Source organism: Prenolepis imparis, unplaced genomic scaffold (genome assembly GCF_030444845.1).
Source record: "Prenolepis imparis isolate NDT839.2.m4 unplaced genomic scaffold, iyPreImpa1.0 SCAF_4, whole genome shotgun sequence".
In the NCBI taxonomy this organism is placed as follows: Eukaryota; Metazoa; Arthropoda; class Insecta; order Hymenoptera; family Formicidae; genus Prenolepis; species Prenolepis imparis.
This window is the reverse complement of record NW_028141162.1, coordinates 7,438,174-7,459,950: the sequence shown is the minus strand read 5'-3', so window position 1 is coordinate 7,459,950 and position 21,777 is coordinate 7,438,174. Positions and strand designations below refer to the sequence as shown.

General features: G+C 39.0%; 1 protein-coding gene and 1 long non-coding RNA gene across 4 annotated transcripts in view; one reads left to right on the top strand and one right to left on the bottom strand.

Annotated features, from left to right (window-relative positions):
- The window catches only part of LOC145935755 (uncharacterized), an 87,598-nt gene that overhangs the window by 56,959 nt on the left and 8,862 nt on the right, over positions 1-21,777 (bottom strand). Inside the window, exons 3-5 of one of the 2 annotated variants that reach the window (XR_014425268.1) lie at positions 1,686-1,735; positions 1,009-1,186; positions 830-867 (exon numbers count right to left, since the gene is read on the bottom strand). This is a non-coding gene — a long non-coding RNA (uncharacterized LOC145935755). The remainder of the gene's footprint in view (positions 1-829; positions 868-1,008; positions 1,187-1,685; positions 1,736-21,777) is intronic. The other variant, XR_014425269.1, reaches the window with a different exon arrangement.
- Positions 1-21,777, top strand: part of LOC145935750 (A disintegrin and metalloproteinase with thrombospondin motifs 7) — a 45,787-nt gene that overhangs the window by 20,424 nt on the left and 3,586 nt on the right. For both annotated transcript variants that reach the window (XM_083037341.1, XM_083037340.1), the window contains 12 exons: positions 15,609-15,897; positions 16,931-17,250; positions 17,365-17,639; positions 17,840-17,986; positions 18,106-18,256; positions 18,355-18,444; positions 18,608-18,923; positions 19,278-19,405; positions 19,556-19,803; positions 20,134-20,251; positions 20,460-20,722; positions 20,972-21,486. In XM_083037341.1, coding sequence (XP_082893467.1) covers positions 15,609-15,897; positions 16,931-17,250; positions 17,365-17,639; positions 17,840-17,986; positions 18,106-18,256; positions 18,355-18,444; positions 18,608-18,923; positions 19,278-19,405; positions 19,556-19,803; positions 20,134-20,251; positions 20,460-20,722; positions 20,972-21,486 — 2,860 coding nt within the window. The remainder of the gene's footprint in view (positions 1-15,608; positions 15,898-16,930; positions 17,251-17,364; positions 17,640-17,839; positions 17,987-18,105; positions 18,257-18,354; positions 18,445-18,607; positions 18,924-19,277; positions 19,406-19,555; positions 19,804-20,133; positions 20,252-20,459; positions 20,723-20,971; positions 21,487-21,777) is intronic.

The following is a 21,777-nucleotide window of genomic DNA, read 5'->3' as shown; positions in this document are numbered from 1 at the left end:
GCGCAAGGGTCCTGCCGGTTAAATTATGAACTGTTGGACACGCGCGCGGCGCAATCAGCATTGTATATATATCTGCTTGGTTAGGCTCGTGTCGGCGACCGGACACAAAGTTTCGGACACAAGTCAGCTCAACGAAATCTCTTTGTCCATGAAAGAGAGAGATAGAGACCCACATGCGGATCGACAACCGATATATCAAGCGAATGCTCAACGTTATCTTACTTGCGAGCGACTGCAAGCATTCGTGACGTATCGCCCTTAAACCAACGGCATACGAAACATGTTTTAGCTCATTAGGCCTTTTCACTACAATCTCCACGGTGATTTGAAATCAATCATATTATACGCGCTTGTCTATCGTATGACAGCAAATCTCTAGCGAGTCATAGCGAACTGCAAACTTTACGAGTTACTGCGACTTACAAGACAGCGAAAAAATAAATTACATCTCTCGTGTCGCCCGGCCTTAGTGCTCGCTGATGAAAGCGCGACAAGAGTTTTTCTTTTCTGCTCTTAAAAATCAGTTTATCGTTGCAGATTAATTAATGGATCCGGTCGACAACTCACGGCCAACAGCTCGAACGAAATCAGGTCGAATACTCTGATTGTAGCATAGCAATTTTTCAGGGGTGATTTATTACGTATCTGACATGCACTTCTTTTGCCAATATCGCGACGAAGTGAACCGGAACTGTCAATGACAATTCAATCGGACAAGAGCGACTCACGACAAGCTTATTTTCAAAAATCGTTCGTCGTGGTGCTATTTATGATATTAGGAACTGATGAATTACACATTCATTTGTATAAAAAATAATTTCTCACTCACCGATACGCGTGCAATAGCGGAGTTGTAGTACACAGCATCTGAAAACAAAAAATATTCAAATTATATACATACAATATATATACATGTGTGTGTGTGTGTATGTACAGGGGGTTTTGAAAGTCTGAAAACAGTCGAATATCTCAATGCAGTTTAGGAAAAAATGTTTTTATTTTACATACCTCATAGTTGTCCCGTTGTTGCCCGATGCCTCCCCGGGCCTCCTCCTCCTCTCTTGGTCCATGATAGCACTCACGACACTCGCAAAAATACGAATAATTACAATCGCCCGACACTTTACACGGCACTCCCGAAAACTATAATTGCACAAACTCGCGCGCAGCTTATCAGCAATGCTACCTGTAACAAATAAAATACATATAGATATAGAGAGATACTTATACACAAATATTATAAATATTAATATTTTTCACAGAAATCAGCTGATTAAAGCGTTAATTTGCTAATTAATTTTTAAAATAATATGTTATAAAAATTAAAATAATATGTTTTAAATGTTATAATATTTTTGACAGTTATCAGCTGATTTCTGTAAAAAAATATTAATCAAGAATAAAGTATTATAACATATTATTTACAACATATTACTATATTTTAATTTTTTACCATATTATTATTTTAAAATTTAATTAGCAAATTAACGCTTCAGCTAATTTCTGTGAAAAAATATTAATCGAATTTAAACAAACTTTATATTATTTTTTTTTTAAATATCGTTCCCTTTAATATAAAATTGAAGAATGGCGCGCGCTTGTGTTGTTCTAGTTAGTAGTATATTAAAATCTATTAATTATATATACTTGACGTTTTTATCATAAAATAAAAATTTGTCACTCACTGATCGATGCATAAGAGGAAGTTGACTATACATACGTAGATTAGATTGATCTGTAACATACAAATATAAGATCTAAATTATATGCATTAAACTTTGTATTTCCATGTATATAATAATTGAACAAACATTTAATGGAATAGTTATATAATAATAATTTTAAAAAAACTATTATTTTAAATACAAGCTTTTATATAAGATCCCATATACAAAATTCTCTCTGTGCAACATAATATAACTGGTAGATGCTACAAGAGAAGGGACTCATTAACGACGCAATCCCAAGACAATCAACCGAACTCTAATCGATTCAAGCTCAGCTGTTTGTCGGAGTAGAGCGTGCTCTTAATCAGTCGAATCTTGTGAACTCAAAACCACGTGAACACGTGTACATGAACATGTACGCGACTGGATCACCTCGTGTCACGAAACACGAGGCGTGAGAACGTTGCCCAATAACGTCTTAATGAAATATCCTATTCCGTCGGCATCAGAAATACGACCGTCGATGATAGTCAAGTGCGAAAGAGGATATCGATAAAACGAGTCTTAAAAGATCAACGTTAATACGATGTAATAATGTTTTTGCACGGCAATTTTCCTGAAATTAAAATTAAAAACGAACGATACGATAAAGATAACGCACGATTTTCACTTCCAATTTACACTGTTGTAAAAGTTGAAAATTTTCTTTCCAAACTCGAATGCGCGATATTTTGCACGGTACTCCTGAACTAATTAAGGTGCGAATATCGATCGGAAACGTTAAAAACCATTTAGATATTTAGCTACTTTTTCGGGATAAAAATTTTCCAGGTACTGAGGAGACCTCTTATCTAGTGGAAGGACTTTTTTAATTAAAATGAAGAATTAAAAAATATATTATTATGAGCTGTAGAGTTAATGAATTGTAAAAATAATTAATGATGTCAAACCGAATCGAAATTTTACATCTATTTTTAACTTCTCTATTTTTTCACGTTTATAGATTTTGAAGGATTTTGATAAATTTTATTTATATAAAAATTGTATTTTAATTGTATTGAGTCCTACTTTGTACTTGAAATAGGCAGTAAACGAACAATTTTTCACTTATTGTTAGAATAATTTAAAAATAAAGTAATTTGACTGCTTAAAATATTAAAGCAGATGTTAGATTAAATATTAAGATTGAATATAGAAGAAAAATTTCTCGACACTCGGATATAATTTCCCCATAGAAAAATATTAAGAATATAATTTAAAATATATTAAATAGAAATGTAATATAATTCATGATTATTTTATAGCTTATAAAATTTTCATTTTCTTTGAAATCTTTTTCTCCTTGGCAATATGACTCTTCTTAAGCAAGATATACGCCCTTCATATGCGGTGCATGTTTCTAAAACACTTGAGAGAAATGGAAGTGGTATGCCAGCTATAACGAAGATTACACTGTTGTGAAAGTTGAAAATTTTCTGGAAACCGGGCGCGCAAAACAACGCACGTTCTCTCTCGTCGGGCTCCGCACAGCCGCCGCAACCCTTTTATCATCATCTTGGACTGAAATTTATGTGTATTAGTCTACGCGTCATAATTGTGCAAACCGCCATGCCGACCGCGCGCGAGCAGCAAGAAGAGGGAACATTCGCGCAAAGTTTCCCTCGCGTGAACATAAAATCGTGGTAACGGCATAGTATAAACGGACGGACGGAGGAATGCGAAGTCGGGAAAAAGAATCCATCGGAGCACAAGTGCTGGTGGTGGAGAAATGGAGAACGTATATACATATAGGAGCTTGCGCGAGCATCACGCATCAGCGCAATTTGCTCGCAGCTTCCAGATAATGATTTAATTTGCCACCACTTGGCAGATTTATGACGACGCACCTAGTCGTTGTCCGCGTATGCATTATAAATTGCACACGCGTTTAAGATTGCTCCAATCATCCAACCATCGATACTAATTGTAAATGTCCCATCGGCCCAGTGGCGCGCGAACCCACTTGGCAAGAGCTTCGCCTTATGGACGCCCGGTTCTCACGCAATACCGTGTAATTGCTCAATTTTCTGCAGAAACCTTGCGGAACTGCATATCGCTCGGCCGCGGTAATCGATCCCATCGTGCATATTATAGAGACACGAAATTTCGCGAAATCATGGCGCTTCGCAATAATAACGCCACAAGGCAGGCCTGCATCGAACAGGTTCAGGTCAAGGTACTTGTATGCCGCGGGCTATATGGTAAATTCGCTTTCCTATACGCTGAAATTGTTGGAAGTAGACACTGGAGAAATTAATTGGAATTTTTTCCTCTATTTAAAAGATAAAAAGGAAAAAAGAGAGAGAAATTTTGCCGTGGTAAAACCACAGAATATATATGGCTACTACGATGAAATATGGCAAACGTTTGAAAACAAAAATTAGCCTAAATCTTTGCACGATAATAAATGTTTACATTATCATCGATAATGAAACGGCTGATTTCGACATATACCGCTACTTGGTACGTGCAACTTTGTTTACCAAGGTCTTACATAGTGTACCTACCTCTCACGGGTGATACTCGTTTTTATTGGCCATAAAATCTGCAGCACACAGGCACGCGAGTATGCCCCCGTACGAGAGAAGGTGATTTCGACGCGTAACCGCTATAAAACTCGAGTCTACTCGTGCCACTTACGCTCGGTTTACGCGAGACTTAAAGCCCTATTTAGCGGCGGATCATATAAGCCGCGTTGACTTAAAACCACGATTAAATATCCTTTAACTTTTAAAATTGTGATTAAATCGTCGACTTTAGAACCTATTCTTCATAGCGATTATAACGAACAACTTTAACTTCTTCCAATGTGAGCGCATAGCTCATCTTACAATTAAATAAAATTATCTCTCCAGGAATGTAGAATTAATGTAAAATATTGCAAAAAATCATATTTTATGTCATCAAGCACATTCTAAAGCAATTATTAATATTTGAAATTTACGAGTTAAAAAAGAAACGCAAGCATGTTGGTGAGAACAATATTCAATTTATGATGATATAAATTCCTTGATATACACACATACAAACACAAAATTCATAAATTTAAATTCATGCCTCATGTATTTATATATCGAACTATTTAATTCTCGAATTACTGTGTTGTAAATGATATGCTGTTTGTACAGCAAAGTTTTCTGCCGCTGATTAGAGCGTTTAATACTCGTCGATGCAATACCGCGAGTAATCTTCATAATTGGTGATCATCTGCTCGGATCGTCATGTATGTCACCTGCTTTACGGATCTACGAGTATTTGTACGTAACGTGGTGTAAACAAAGCAATCGTCTCGATTCTCATACTCGTGGCGTTATATTACTATTACTATACTTGCACGCGTGTGCGTATGTATGTATGTATGTATGCATTCGAGAGGCCAAATGTAATTGGCGCCGATACGTAATGTTCAGTAATTTCAAGCTTGCCCGATAATAGCCTTATCCCTTGGATTAATGCCCTGATACAATCTCCACAGTGGTTGCACAATACTGAGTTAGAATTGAATCTAACGCTGGTCATCCCTTCGTTGTTCTAAATGTTGATTGCGCACTGAAGTCGGAGCAGAAGAGCTCAAATCGTATCACTCTTTTTATTTCGAAGAATTTAATTCAATAACCTTCTATTTCACACCTAATTATTGCTAATCATATTAAATTAAATTTATCGCTTTACAATATTTATATACACAATTGATATGATATCTTTCTCAATTAATCATTTAATTTAAAATTGTTTAAAACGATAATTAAATTAATCCTATAAATAATTAAATATCTCTTAAATAACTCTTCTAGACCAAATTTCATTATTTATACATTACATATACATATATATACTAACGCGACAGAAAGAGAAAGAGAGAGAGAGAGAGCGCAAAATTGAAACTTTATTTAAATTCACGTTGAGTTCAAAATTTATCGTCTGATATCCTTGTTATCTGTAGGGCAATCGTTCTCGCAGTATCTCGTATATACTATGTTACCCTGTCTACCGAAGGGAATAAAACGTGTATCGTAATTAATTTTACCCTCCGCCCTAGGTCAGTCTTTTGTCACAATCGCGAATATCGCCGTCGTTTTCTTTATAAATCTCACAAGCCATACACTCGCGAACTAAATTGTTTCTCACACGAAAATTTTATCGGGCACGATCGAGCTTTTTTTTCAACGACGAACAAAGATTTCTGGTCTATGGGATAAACGGCACGAATTTTATCTTCATAGCGCTTCAAAATGCGGATTCTTTAACCCACTTATCTGCAAGTGCACGAACGCTTTATCGGCGCGAAAACGCGAGCTAGTATCATTGGGCGAATATCAAAGATACAAAGTCGGGACGTGTCTATTAAATTTCTAAGAATAATCAGAACCGATAAACTCCAGTCACGATGACTGCAAAATACACCGTAGACATGCATCTTGTCGCGTGACTCTTCTTTAACGAGCAGTATTTTTTTTATCTACGTATAAATTATTATTATTATTCTACCTGAACGAAGGAAACGATCGCTCCTTACGCAATTAGTTTCATCATAAACCATCATATCGATCGTAAAAGAACATAGTAATAGCATCGCATTTTATATCTCGATTAATCGCTCGCAAGATTTACAATTGCTACTTGAATCTCATTCACAAGTGTATCTTTCGTAATATTTTTTTTCTAAATTTTTTTCTAATTGATTAAGAATAGGCTATAACTTGAGATTATGTTAATATGTTACATTATTATATTATCTTATAATATTCTTCAAAATATGTCCTAGAATATTCTTATATATATCTTTAATAAATAATTTAAACTTTATTTTCAGTTATAATGATATTGAGAAAAAATTGAATTTTTGATCTTTAAGTAATTTAATTTTCAATTTTTGTTTCTGTACCATTTAATTTTTAATCTAATTTTTAACTTTACTTTTAATGTTAATTTTTTTAATATTAAACCTAAATTAAAAACATCTCGAAGTTTTCACGTTTAAATAATTCTACATTTACGCTGCAGTTTAAATTTTCACAGAACAAAGAACAATTTTAAAATTCTTCAGAAACACACATTCGATATAAATATTTCGCAACATATATATATAATCACACGAGTCTCGTGATCGATCGATATCAATGTTATCTATTCGGAAACATTTTTGGCTAATGAGCAAATATTTTCCGCTCGTTGTACAAAATAAATTGTGACGCGCATGATTGCCATTTCCAGACACTCCATCAATTCCGCTTTTCCGCACTTTCCATTCCCGCCAATTCCCAAGTTATAACCGTATAAAAAAAAGAGTCATTGAAAATAATTGTTATTGCAAACCATAGCGACACAGCCGACGGCAAGAAATATCGGCTCCTACCGCGCATTACTCACGATCCGCTGAGACCGAGTTCGAAACAACTTCTTGAAGACTGTCCCGATGAATTATTCCGCGGTTACCCAGAAGCGTCCCAATGGACGAGGAATTGAAATACAAGCGGTATCGCGAAAACATTACAAACTCAGTCTTTAGTGACACTGTTTTCCGCACAAATTTATCAACTGGCGCAGCAGCATGTGCATATAATTGAAATGGGAATTCGCGAAGAGAGAAGCTACATCAATTTTGTGCGTGGAAACTGCGTTTATTTTAGAGGAGAATTATTGTCGCAAAAAGAAATATTTCCGTCAATTTCGCTTACATACGGATGGTATTCTATCGCGTGCGTAGAGATATCCTCTACACAATAATGGATCGCCACCCCCGTTGTCGCATTTGGCAAGACGGTCACTATATCAGCAACAGTAACAGCTATCGTGTCAATAATTCGTGCGGTGGTAATATATCGCCGTCATATATCTTCTTTACAACCGACATGGATGCAACATGTGCACCGTGAGTATAAACGGTCAACGTAAACCCCTCCCTCATTATCGGTATCACGATTGAATTTATCAGCTCGCTGCATCCTGAAAATATGCACGTTATATCGATTCATCGGATAAATTTGGATCGAATCGTCGCCTCATCAAATCAAAACAATTTTCTCCCCGTTCGTCATTTTAACGGATGGCTATTAATATCGGCAATTAATACATATATGTATATGTACCGTCCCACCGGAGCCGATAGCAATCAGCACGCTCAGTTGATTTATCACCCCGTCAACTGAAGGCGTTGATGGTCTACACAAAAAAGCGAAATATCGTCGGCGCGAGTTAGAGTCCGCGAGTACGTAGAAGTGAAACCCGAGACACAAAAGGGGACGATATAAATCAATAGGTCAATTAATTCTGCTTTCGCAACAAAGAGCGATTTGTCACCGGAGGGGAGCCGAGCAAAAAATGAGAATGATCGTTATTGCGGCGCCAATGACAGGCGGCCGGGATATCGGCTTTCGCGCGGCATTATTCACTATATGTACAAAAATATATGCGACGAGAGGCCCGCCATGTCGAGCGAGTACACCAACGGCCGCCGGCCGTTTTCTCGTACACGGGTATGTTCCATGGAATGGAAAATTGAAATACGATTGGAGCCTCGGTGGAAGAGAAAAAAAAGGATCATGGCCGCGAGTCCGACATAATGCGCAATACCGTAAACCGCGGCAAATATTTACGACTATGTCTGCTCCCCGGTAGCGAAAGTTTAGAAGGCGTGAATACGATTGGTACCACGCAAGAGCATGTGCGGGCGATTCGAATCAATGTGCTCGGCAATAAGGGAACAGGTTCCAGATTTTATGCGCGGCGCGTATACGAGCACGTATAACACGGTTAACATATAATTATTGGTAATAGGTAATCAACGGTGAGCTGCTCCTCTCCGCTCAATTAATGCGTATCTATTCCTTCGGATCTAAGCGGGACGATGGGTGGTCCCTTATTACTTTCAACAATTAGGACTTAATGACGTACTTACTTTTGTGTCTTTAGACACAAAAAAATGATTGAGCAATTAAGATCGCGGACATTTTATCGCGCGTCAGAAGAATAATATATTCCGCGGATAACATCTCGTAGACTTAAGAGGCACCCCGTGTAAGGAGCCGGTAAGAAGTTCGATATCTCGTGATAAATGGTGCAACACGCTTCCCGAATATATGAGAGCTGAACGGAGACTTTCGGTATAATGGAACTCAACTTCGTTCTAGTATCGTCGACCTATCGATCGCGGCATCTTTTAAATATTAACATAAATTAGGAAAGAGCCAATATATCGAATCTTGTGTGTAAAACATTCATTTGAGATTATCACTTTTTATAATCAATAATTCAATCAGCATTGAACGAAAATTATTTGATTTCATAAATCGGTTAAGCACATCTCATGATGCCATTAATGCGTACAGTATGCAAGCTCGTCTGACTTGTCTTAAACTCGCCAGATTTAGCTAAGATACAATATTAATTGTTGAGGATTATGGACGGTGCAATCGCGCGCGGGCGCTTTTTTTATAGTCGGCATCTTTAATCTGTCCCCCATGGAAAACGAACCAGAACCGGCACACAAACACACACATGCACGCGGTACAACCATCATTATGCACCACCTACGCGGGAAGTCCGGGACGACTATTCTAATGAAGGTATAAATCATGTTCCTCCGCAGGAAGCATTTATCGTCATCGGAATCATAGTCTTTCTCCCCAACCGAATTCTTTTTCTTATCTCTCGGACGGACATCCGGTTTCATCCTCGAGACGCCAAAGAACACGGCATCCAGTCTCTCGACATGGTCGTCTGGAAAATCCGTTATCCATGTTCTCCCGTGATAAACTGTCGGATTGGCATCAGACGTGTAACGGAAGACATTTCGCATCACCCTGCGCGCTCATAATCCGGGATAATACTTTTGAAGCCGACAGAATCGCATACCTCGAGAAGCTTAATCCCGTCAAATCGCGCGACGCAAAACGCCACATACGTGTCGCAATAATCACGCAATCGCAAATAGCTATCCTTGCGCATCTTTGCCGCATCCCTCATAAAACAGCAATTGACGTGTATAGCTATTAGCACATCTAAACTGTTACGCGGTGTAGGTATATCCTGTTTGAAATATTTTCATGGGAAAAATCATCGTCCTCGTCGTCGTGAAATTTTCACGACGCGAAGCAGGACGGGAAGCACCTATATGGCAAAAAAATATGGAATAAAAATGAAATTCTGTTTCCATGAGGGAGCATTTTTCTCAGAGCGCGTTAATCTCGCGATGTCCATCTCGTGAATAAATTCCAGACATACCTATATTGATGGAACGCAAAGTGCCGTGTCTCTTTCGGAAGAGACGGAAGAAAAATCACTGAGAAGAGCGATTAAAAGGAATCACCTAAAAGACCTCAAGAGAAGAATCACGTATGGCTCTGCCAGGTATAATCTCGTTGCCGGCCTTATATTCTCAATTCAACCTTGCTCGTCTCTCCCGCGGCATTATGATATTGTGACAGCGGAACACACCCATGATGGCTTGTGCGTCTTTCGCATTCAACCATCGATTGAACGAAGATTAACTCGCTGGATAAAAAGTCTGATGTCATTGGCGATCTCTCGTACATGATTGCCGCGCGCATAACTCGTTACATGGTCGTAACGCGGCGACGGCAATTGACATTTACAATAATTTATCGGCGCGTTATTAAATTCCCTGCTGCGGCAGGAGGGCATAATCCCGGTACTAACAAGGTGCATATTAAGCAAGCGTCGCGTATAACCGCGTCGTTTACGTCGAATCGTTTGAATTTCTGAAACCGATGCCAGTGCCCGTATGAAGTGGTGCACTTTCCGGAATTAATTGCTATTTACAAAATAAACTCAAATGCTCGGGATGTGCATTGCAACCCGAATAAATTAACGAAACGGCATGTATATAATTGAATTGAAATTTCTGTCATAATATTCGGACGTGATTCAATCTACATGCATCAGACACGCAATGTTGCGTTTAAAAGGAATGTTCGAATTCACTGACGTGGAATATTGTAATCAAGTATTAGCAAGTTTTGCATTCACTAACAACGAAAATTTTTATATCTCGAATGCGAATGTAAATGGCAATTATCGGTACCGTATAATTGGAGTGTATCGTAAAACGAATGAACCTAGCGAAGCGCAACGAGTTTTCATATCTCCATAAATTGATGAAGCAAAAATTTATGCTGTTATGATATTTGCGTAATACAATAGCCAAAGAGAATTTGTAAACAATCAAAATTTTGTTTAAATAATTTTTTGTTAAATGCCGTTTAAATGATGCCGGTTGAAAGATATTTTTAACTATATTTAAAAATTAATAAAATAGATTATTCATTTTTATTGTATAAAATGACATATGAAATGTCACCCTATTCTAATTTTATTAAAGATTGTAAAAATTTAATTATCAAATTGTATAGATTCACGGGATAAAATCATTGTCAACGGTATCGCGAATTATAATTAACGCCGCGCTAATCCGAGCAATCCGAGGTCAAGCGTTTTCACGGATTTCGATAATTAATTTCCCTCGGCGATCACCGCGGCTAACGGTAGTGCGATAATCAACGAGCCTCCCCGAGTAACAGATCGGTAGATCATATCGGTTTCGCCAACCAGGCAATTCTAATCGTCTTTTACGGCTGTCAGCGGCGGTCGAGTCGCGGTAGATTATTCACGTGTGCGCAACAAACGCCAACGGGGGAGCCAATGCGTGCTTAGACATAGGTGCAAATATGCATCGTAAAAGCGGGGCCGTAGGCCTTCGTCGTTCGCTAAACATGAATGCCGGCCTGTCTCGGTGCTGCGACCGCCCATCGGTATTCCTCGTTGGTCGCTCAATAATAATTTATGCATACACAACAGCAGTGTATGTCCAGTTTGTGGGGTAAGATCGCCTTGACGATCACCGGCGAGTTAAGCAATGCAATAAACGACGCCGCGAGGTATGACAGGGTACATAATACCACGTCGTCACGATCGACGATGGTCTCGCATGCGATTTTATTCGCCGATCAAATTCGTGCTGAGCTCTTCGGAGAGACCACGCGATCGCGGCTACGCGTTAATTAATACTTTTCGCGCGAACGATAGACTTTTCTCGATATGTGTGACGCTACTATGCATACATACCTCCTACCCGCGAATCGACATTTGTGCAATCGTCACGATCGATTGCGTCGACGAGTGCGGGTGTGCGTCGTACGATTAGCGAACTGGCTCACGGTAATTTATGTCAACCGTTTGCAACGAGTTGCGCGTCGATTAATAATTCAATCCGCTCTCGCGATCCGGTCGCGCGGAGAGCGCGCCTTTATACTATTTTACGTAATTATAACGACGCATAATTGATCGGCGTATGCTTCATGCAAATCGGAACTTTACTTTCGACAAGCCTGACATCGCTGACTCGCTCTCGTTAATCCCATTCCGGGAAAATGAATGGCGAATTTATAGGGTTGTTTCTCGATTCCTATACGCGTGTTCGCGGTAATTAGAAGAGGCGCAATAGATACGAACGTTGAACGGTTCTATTGCACAGCACCACTGTCGCAATAGAAATTCCTTCTCCACCGAGGACGCGGTTGTAACGTAAACTGTCGTAAATTATCGGTCGATATGCGGAATTAATCGAATCTCACGAATATACGACGATACATATCGCGTATATTCTCCGTTGGCCCATACAATACAGCCCAATAAAAAGAAATGTTCGAGGTAGCTTCCTGGTAAATGTCATGTGTTGCTATAAAAATATATTTACTTGCCGAGATTAAAGTCGCATTCAACTAGGATAGCAAATTCTCGGATACCGAAGAACGTGCAACACATATACGATCGTATAATCGATAGTATTCTTAATTCTTACATATAAACATCCTAGAACATTCAACAATTCACGAGAGTATGACTGATCAATTTAGTCATGTATTGAAGATGAAAATATTTTAACCTTATTACTTTATCACTTTTTTGCACATAATTTTTTAGAGAGAAGTGAAATTCTTAGTTTTACTTGCTAAACGAATTATGATATATTTTTCGATAACTTAAACTTTTGCATCGCTTTGAATTACATAAAACATTCCGAATACAGAATCCGATATCGGATAGAAGTTGCAGTTATTAAATTAAATCTGCCAATCGACGGATATTGGCAAATCGGAGATCTTCTCGACTAAAAGAATGAAATATTGTATAGGTGCAACTAATATTGCGCCATAACTCCCAATTATTTTATTACAGCTGAGAGCACGGGGTTCGATTTACGTTCTATGTCATATTTATCATTGTTCGAGCGTGCATTCTGTATTTTCGATGGATAAATTCCCCAAAGGAATCAATCGCAATTATTAATACCTTGTAAATCTTGACAAAATAGATTTCTCTCCAAATATATTTAAACAATAAACAATTATAATTATGTCATTTAATCTAAATAATAAAAATGAAATATTTAACGTCTATTTGTTCTCTAAAATTTTTTTTAGTCGCAAAAAGATTAACCAAATCGACAACAAAATGTCCCATCCATCGTCGTCGTCAAAGCCATCGCGATAACAAATTACTCCCTTATATAGGCGATCAAAGTAAGCATACAAAAGGAGAGAGAGAGGAAGAAATAAGAAAGATGCAAAATAAAACGAAGATGACGCGACAAAGGGAAAGAAGACGAAGAAGAGGCGGAGGAGGCAAGATCGCCGTGAGGCCCCATGCCAAGCCGAGTCACGGCCGGATCTTTCGTTTTCAGATCCTTCGACGAGGCTTCGCTTCTTCTTCTTCTTCTTCTTCTTCTTCTTCCTCCTCGCCTTTGTGAGACTGGCGCCGTGATTTTTCACGGTCTGCGTCGAGGGCTAATCGAAATAGTGAGCGCCACCTCGGCCCGGCTATATTTAACCCTTTTACCGCCTCTCTCGCTCCGCTTCGCTGATCGTTTTATTTCGCCGGGAATATCTGCCTCGTGACACCAATGATGATGATATGCCATAAACAACCCAGGTTAGGTAGTAATATATATGTTAGTATATAAAATTTGATTGCAATGCACAGATAGAATTTCTAATAATTTTTATAATATATCTTACTGTGTACCTGCTCTAAATATGTGGGTGTTTTATTAATAAAATTTCTTTAATAAAGGAATCATTTCCGCAATGAAAAAATGCTATTATTTTCAATATTACCGTATTATGGAATTAAAAAATTTGCTTTTATAAGATAAATTGTATATGTGAAATTTTGTTTGATTTTTATTCATTGTCAGTAATACTAATTTATAATAAATAAGAAAACCAACTAACGATAAGTGAACTAGAACATATACATAGAGAGAATTTTCTCTTAGAATTTAACCTGAAAATCATGGTATATAATCGTGGGATAATATATGGTATGAAAAGAATTTTAGGAGAATGTCTCTGATTAATATTTATCACAATAAAAAATAATAATATCTATCACAATAAAATATAAAATATGTTTGATTAATTTTACTAAACTATATAACAAAATATTAATCAAACATATTTTATATTTTATTATGATAGAATTATTATTTTTTATTGTCATAAATATGAATCAGAGGAATTCTCATAAAATTCTTTCCATACCATATTGTCCCACGATTACCATGATTTTCAGGGTAAATTCTAAGAGAAAATTCTCTCTGTGTATATATAAGAAAAAGAAAAATTCGCTTTATCTTTCTTGTAATTATAGGCAAACTTTGCATTATTTTATTTCAAAAGTTAGGCGGGATATGTGAATGTTATCTCGCTCCAACTTTTAAATCTTCTTTAATTTCGAAACCGTCCTCCCTTTTCTCTTTTTATACACCCGATCGCGCGAACCTTCGAAATACTTGTTCCATGACGCTTGGCGCGCCGTCGGAGGTCCAAGCTCTAACACCTTTAGAACAAGAAATAGAATAATGCGAACCGATGTTGATCATGCTGAAGATTAGCACGCCCGCAGCTACACCGCGGCATTAATCACCCGTGGTCACTGACAAGTCTCCCGTCAGATAACGATTGATGGCTGAAATAATGAGCGGCAAGTTCCAATAAGTTTTACATTAACGTTTCTCTGTTCTCGCGATACCGAGCAATATCGAGCGGTGTCCTTTCCACGTTGGAGCTTTGCTTACATTTCATGGGAACTAAGCATAATATACTGGCAGCGTACGCTGATATAAACCAACTCGGTAGAAACTCAATTTCCAAGTGCTTAAGAAGAGAAAAGCATACTTATATAATATTAATATCTAGCTGCTACCACGCGCTGAATACGCACTATCTCCAGTCCAGTAACGCTTCGCTTTCATAACTTCGTTTATGATCTCATGTATCGCATTAATATTTTCGCATATCGTTGCCGTTGGGGCGTTATTCGTGCAAAATTTCAAAGAGATACGCCTCTGTTATTTCTCGTGCCCGTCAGTCTCTCGACTATGCTCGCACTTGAGTTCGTAACTTAATCCATTCTAATTGCAAACGTAAATGTGACTATACACGCTAAATTAGTAATGATCCGACGACGTTTCAAATATTTTACATATGTATATAAAATATGATGTATATATGAATGTTCTGAAATGCGCCAGATACTTAATAGATCTTGTATGATAATCAGCTTGTGTCGCAACGAACGTTCACGATGATTAATATGATGTAAATTTCCCGAGTACATTTATATGAAGTTTCGACATTAAGCGCGCGCTTTATCATGCAAAAATAATACTTATAATCGCGAGATAACACGCGCGAAATTTAAAAATACCGAGGACGGCGCGCACTCGCCTTGAAGGGTTAACAAGTTTTTCAGGATGACATACGCGCCACTTTGGAGCTAAACGGCCTATTCGTATACGGCATCGCCGGGAGACGTCACAACGAGAATCTCACCGGTCTCTCTATGTGTCTGAGAAACATGAGACCCGGTTTTGTGTTTCAGGCGGGTATGCTGCACGGTGACCACGGCGAGTTCTGGCTGGAACCAGTCGCCGTGTCCCTGGAAGAAAAACGCGGCACGTCGTCGGCCGACGAAATGACGACCGACGACTTAGGCGCCGGTGCCCGCTCATCGGTCTGCGGAGGCCCGACGGCCCCCGGGGGCCGGTCTCACCTCGTCTTTCGGCGCTCGGCCGAGCAGCAGCAACAACAGATCGAGATCGGCGCCGGCGGCCGCAGCAGGCGACGGCGCAAAAAGAAGAGGAAGCAGGAGAGAAACTGCGGCACCCGCGGTGAGAACAGACACCTTCTTCTTGTTCCTATTTTGACTTTCGCCCTACAACCGCGCGCTCTCCCCCGCACGCATCGCCGTCCCACACCTCTAGCTCTCTCTCTTTCTTTCGCCCTCTCTTGTAATATGTATCGCATGTATTTATGTGTCTGCGCGTATAATGTAATTGGACGCACCGTGGTACGAAACGTGGGCGTGTCATCGACGCCTTGTCTGTCCTTTATTTTTCGCCGACGATAATATCCCAACAGGAAGAAAGGTAGGGTGGGCGAGAGAAAGAGTCTAGTGTCTCACGCAGGAATATTGAAACATATAGTAGGATTAGAGAGGATTACAATGATGCTAAAACTAGTTTCTGTTATCTCTCTCATTCGACTATAATAATACTAGCTTCATAATTCGTTGTAAGATTCTCTTTATGTGTGTGTGTGTGTGTAACATGCGCGACAACATCGATTTGTTCATGATTTGAACGATGCAAAACGAATTGATTAATCCGACCAAATTCGTCCGAATCGTATGAATCCCGAAATTACTGGCTCGTATAGTCTTTGGCACAACTTCAAGATATGATCTAGCCATTCGTTTTGACGTTCCCGCATTTCAGCGGATTAAATGTGCACGAGCACGCCGATAGAGAAGTAAGATCGTTCGGTTGATACGTTCCTCTATACAGTAAAGCGCGTTGCCCACGAGGGGATAATCCAATTCGTTGCAAACCCGTAATTAACTACAATGAGTATCCATTTCGGCAGGCTTGCCGATCTATCGGATGGACCAAATGAAATCTTAATTACAGGCCTACAATCTGCCAATCTGCATAAATCAACCGCGGTGTTAAAGCGTTCCACAGTGTGGAAGCTACTATCTATCTCAATCGATTGACAAGGATTGCGCGTATATTTTTACATATTTTTAGTAACATTTACGATCATTGACCCTGCAGCAAATAAATTGACGGTAAAAGCACAGACTAAAAAAAAAAAAAAGATTAGCAACTACATTGATCATGACAGCAATGAAATATCCGACAGAACCGCGTCGATTGACAGAGACGCGGCTCGAATGGCAAACTCAACCAGGCCTCGTCCAAGTTCAAGGCCGTGGGCGAAGGAAACATCATCAAGCGAAACGGTGGCATCGTTCCAAGAGATCGATCAGTACACCGCGTCATGTCGAGGTTCTTGTCGTCGCTGACACGACGATGATGGCTTTTCACCAGGATGGCGATGTGGAAACCTATCTCCTGACAATCATGAACATGGTGTCCGCGCTCTATCTCGATCCTACCATCGGTAATTTCATCAACATCGTAGTGGTCAGAATTATTCTCGTCGAGGAAGAAGACGCAGAGGTACCTAATACGTTACGCTTAAAGTCGCTTTTAATTATCGCAATAATAGTATATTAATTAAACGCGCAATAATATCGCGAGCGATTCACTCGAAATCAATCGTTTCTGTCCCAGCAAGGGCTGGACATCGCGATAAACGCGGATAGAACTCTATACAATTTCTGCAAATGGCAGCAGAAATTAAATCCCGCCGACGATTCGCACCCGAATCATCACGACGTGGCGATTCTAGTGACGAGAGAGGATATTTGCTCGCGTGCGAATACCCCTTGCAGCACTTTAGGAGTGGCGCACGTCGCCGGTATGTGCCAACCAGATCGTAGTTGCAGCGTCAACGAGGATAATGGGATCACGTTGGCGCATACAATCACGCACGAATTGGGACATAAGTAAGCAAGAGTGAAAATTGTACCGATATAAGAAAAACATGTGTCGAATTTCGTTTCTTTGCACGAAATATGAAATATTAAATTAAATATTTTATGTGAAGAAAGAATTATTGAAAATTTTTTATGTAATATGTAACATCTATCTAGGCAATTTTGCGTCAATTTTGAATATTTATTATCCTATTGTATATTCTGTTTAGTTTTGGAATGTATCACGACACGGAAAAAATCGGCTGCAGTAAACGCGAAGGTGATACTTTACATGTAATGACACCAACTTTTGAAGTGGACGCTGTTGGAGTAGCTTGGTCCAGATGCTCAAGGAGGGATATTACAAACTTTTTAGAGTAAATAGAAAATATTTAATAAAAAATCCACTTAATTTAAGATTTTGCAATCTCTGTACTTTCCACGTAAATAAGAAAATATATGTATATACGTATATGGTTCTTCGAACTTTTTTTAGCCAAGGAAAAGGCGATTGCTTAGAAGACGAGCCTGCGGGTAATGACTATGCGTATCCGGATTTGCCACCCGGTGCAATGTATAATGCCGAACATCAATGCAGATTGCAGTTCGGCGTAAGAGAAGCTTCTGTCTGTTCTCCGTTACAGGAGGTAAACAAAGATCGTCGATGATAAATTGTTTATCTAAACTTAACTGGCTCGATTTAAATAATCGCGATTTAAAGATTTATGACCGCTAATGATTCCAGATATGCTCAAAACTATGGTGCATCGTGGACGGTTCCTGCACTACTATGCTGCATCCAGCAGCTCCGGGAACACATTGTGGGAAACACATGGTATCAAATCAAATTCTCTCAATAAAAAATAATCTATTTTCATAAATTGATATTTCAGCCATTATTTAAATATTTATATTGAAATTTATTTGGAAAGATAAGTTAGTGAATACTATGAGAATTTTAGAGTCTCTTAAATACATTTTTGCGTCGCACTTCGTAGTGGTGTCAAAATCAGGAATGCGTGCCTATTGTCGATCGACCGCGGCAAATCGACGGCGGTTGGGGCGAGTGGGGATCATGGAGCGAGTGCTCGAAAACTTGCGGCGCCGGTGTCTCGATAGTCGAGAGGAAATGCGATCATCCGGAACCTGCGCACGGCGGAAAGTTCTGTATAGGCGAGAGACGCCGCTATAAAATCTGCAACACGGATCCTTGCCCGGAAGGTACGCCAAGTTTCCGCGCGGTTCAGTGCAGCAACTACGATGGCAAAGAATACAAAGGGAAAAATTATACCTGGCTGCCATATTTCGACCAAAGTAAGTAAACTTTTAAGCGCTGTTTGGCGCACGAAATTTTTTCCCCCAATCACGCGTATGTAATTCCGAAATCCGAATTCTGGATCTTTACGGTTTTCTAAAATGCACATGTTATCTATCGATATGCGTTATGTACGAATCTTATCAATCAATTATTTATCGAAATTATTTATCGAAATGCATTATATACAAAAACGAAAAAAAAAACTGTCAAAATAAAATATAATAATTCGGTTTAGTCAATATCTGTTACGAATTGCAAAATGGATAAACAGATAGAAACACTTAAATCACGCAATAATTTAAACATTTAATTATGTTTAAATTAAGTTTGATTTACACCATCTCATTTAGCGGAGCCTTGCGAGCTTTATTGCACTGATACAGAGGAAAGCGTAATCGTTCCTTGGGGAGAGGCTGCTCTTGACGGTACACCATGCAACGTTGGTACCAGGGACATGTGCATTGCTGGCATATGCAGGGTCAGTGTGACTTTCTAAAAGAGAATTACTTTCAAACAAGTTTAAAATGTTCAAAATATATTTAAAAATTTTTAATTTATTTTTAAATTTAACTCTCTTATTTAATGCATCAAAAATTTTGAGCATTAAATAATATAGATTTTTTTTTAGAAAGTCGGTTGTGATTGGGAGGTGGATTCCGGTGCTACGGAAGATCGCTGCGGGATTTGTCACGGCGATGGTACTCAATGCGAAACTACTAGTGGCGTTTATGACAAAAACGATGGTCCCGGATACAAGGAAGTCGTTGTCATTCCGTCCGGTTCGCGAAATATTAAGATCGAGGAAATCGGTAACAGTAAGAATTATATCGGCATCGGCGTGCCGAACTCCGACAAATATTTCCTAAATGGAAAACGGTACGTATAACTCAGATCGCAAAATCTCAACCTGTGATAACTGAGAGAGAAATGATATAGAAAGGGAGGGAATGCACTCGGGTGACGTTTCCGAACGCAGCCCTAGGCAGCTGATTTTTTCGCGCGAAATTTAAACGTAATTAAGATTGCACAACTAATATGCTAAAATCTACGCTTTTATCGCGTCGCTTGATTGCCCAAGTTGTGCACATATATTTTTATCAGACAAAAAATTATATTATCATACTGTGAGACTCTTACACTTTAATGAACAAAATTTTCGTAATATTAATACGACCGTAATCTTAAACTAAGATTTTGATTAGACAGGCAGATCACTTTAGCGGGCGAGTACGAAGTCGCCGGAACGCCAGCTTTATATGAACGTGAGCGAGACAGAGAGAAGATTAGAATCCCAGGACCTATCAAGGAAGACATCGCAGTCTATGTAATATATTATCTCGATAAATTGCATACAAAACATAATATTTAATTAGTTACAAATTTTACGTATTTATTTACGATGTGCAAATTTCCGTTTGAATTCCGATTGAAATTTATATGTCAAGTTCGCGATTCGATAGACTTTTTAATAAAACAATTTCAGTTTTCTCTTTTTGGCTGTCATTATTAATTATCGAACTCCATTATTTCAGTTAATTTACAGAGGTCACTATCGCAACTTCGGACTACGTTACGAATACACCGTGCCGAAGAAGAAGCCTGATCGAGCTCCAGAGTATTCATGGACATTTTCCGATTGGACCCTCTGTACGGTCACTTGCGGTGGTGGCACTCAAACTTCGCACGCGATCTGTCGCGAAAGGAAAAGCGGTACCGTCGAGGACTATTTCTGTGACGGTATAGAGAAGCCGGAACCAAAGTCGCGCGAATGCAATTCGAATCCGTGCCCCGCGAGGTAAATTCTAACTTCGAATCCGATAAAACGATTGTGACAAAATTCGAAGAACTTTGAACAACATTGTTATCTCGTAACAGGAATTTTCGAAGCGGTTGAATAAAGCTTTATTCAATTTTCGATTGTCATCTTTTCTATAATGGAGAAACTTTTTCTATTGAGTCAATCTTCTAAAATAATTGCACATAACAATTTAAAGTTATTCTATGTCTTATGTATAAAGTGTAAAAAAATTTTGCAACATTTTAGATGGTGGGTGGGTCCATGGCAAATGTGCCCCGTTACGTGCGGTGATGGCGCGCTGCGCAAAAGATCGGTAATGTGCGTCTTTTCCGGTGCCGGTACCGATCGATCAGACTTGGCTCTACCCGATCGCGATTGCGACAAGAACATGCGACCCGAAGAAGTGGAATCGTGCCCCGATTTGCCGCCATGCGGGCCCACCTCGGAGATACCACTATTCGTATACGCTGACAACAAGGACATGTCATTCTACAATATCAGCCTGAACGAGCAGGACAGTATTACGATAGTCGACAGCCTCACCACCGAGGAGCCCGAGATCCTCGAATTCGACAACGTCGTCGACGAGAATCCGGACAATTCCATGTACAACACTAAGTCGAAGTGGACGGTATCGAAATGGAGTCACTGTTCGAATGGCAAGAGGAGCAGGAAAGTCACCTGCTCCGTTCCGGGCGATTGTAATCCGGATAACAAGCCGAACAGCGTCGAGGACTGTTATAGTGGAAAATGGATCACCGGTAAGCTACAGACAGTTTGTGCGATATAGTACAAAGAGTGTGTATATCCCTTTTTTTTAAATATATACAAATAGAATTTCTTCTAACTTCTAACTTCTAAAATTAAATTGAACTTACAAATATTTTATTAACTAAAATTTAAATTTGATAAAAGTTCATAGTTCCGTAAGAATATCATGGAATACCTAATGTATCTTTTTCTAATAGCGTTTTTCACTGGGAGAACTAGTGCGCACTGAGTGCACATAAAGGTTATCACACACAATTTCACAATGATATAAGTAATTAAAA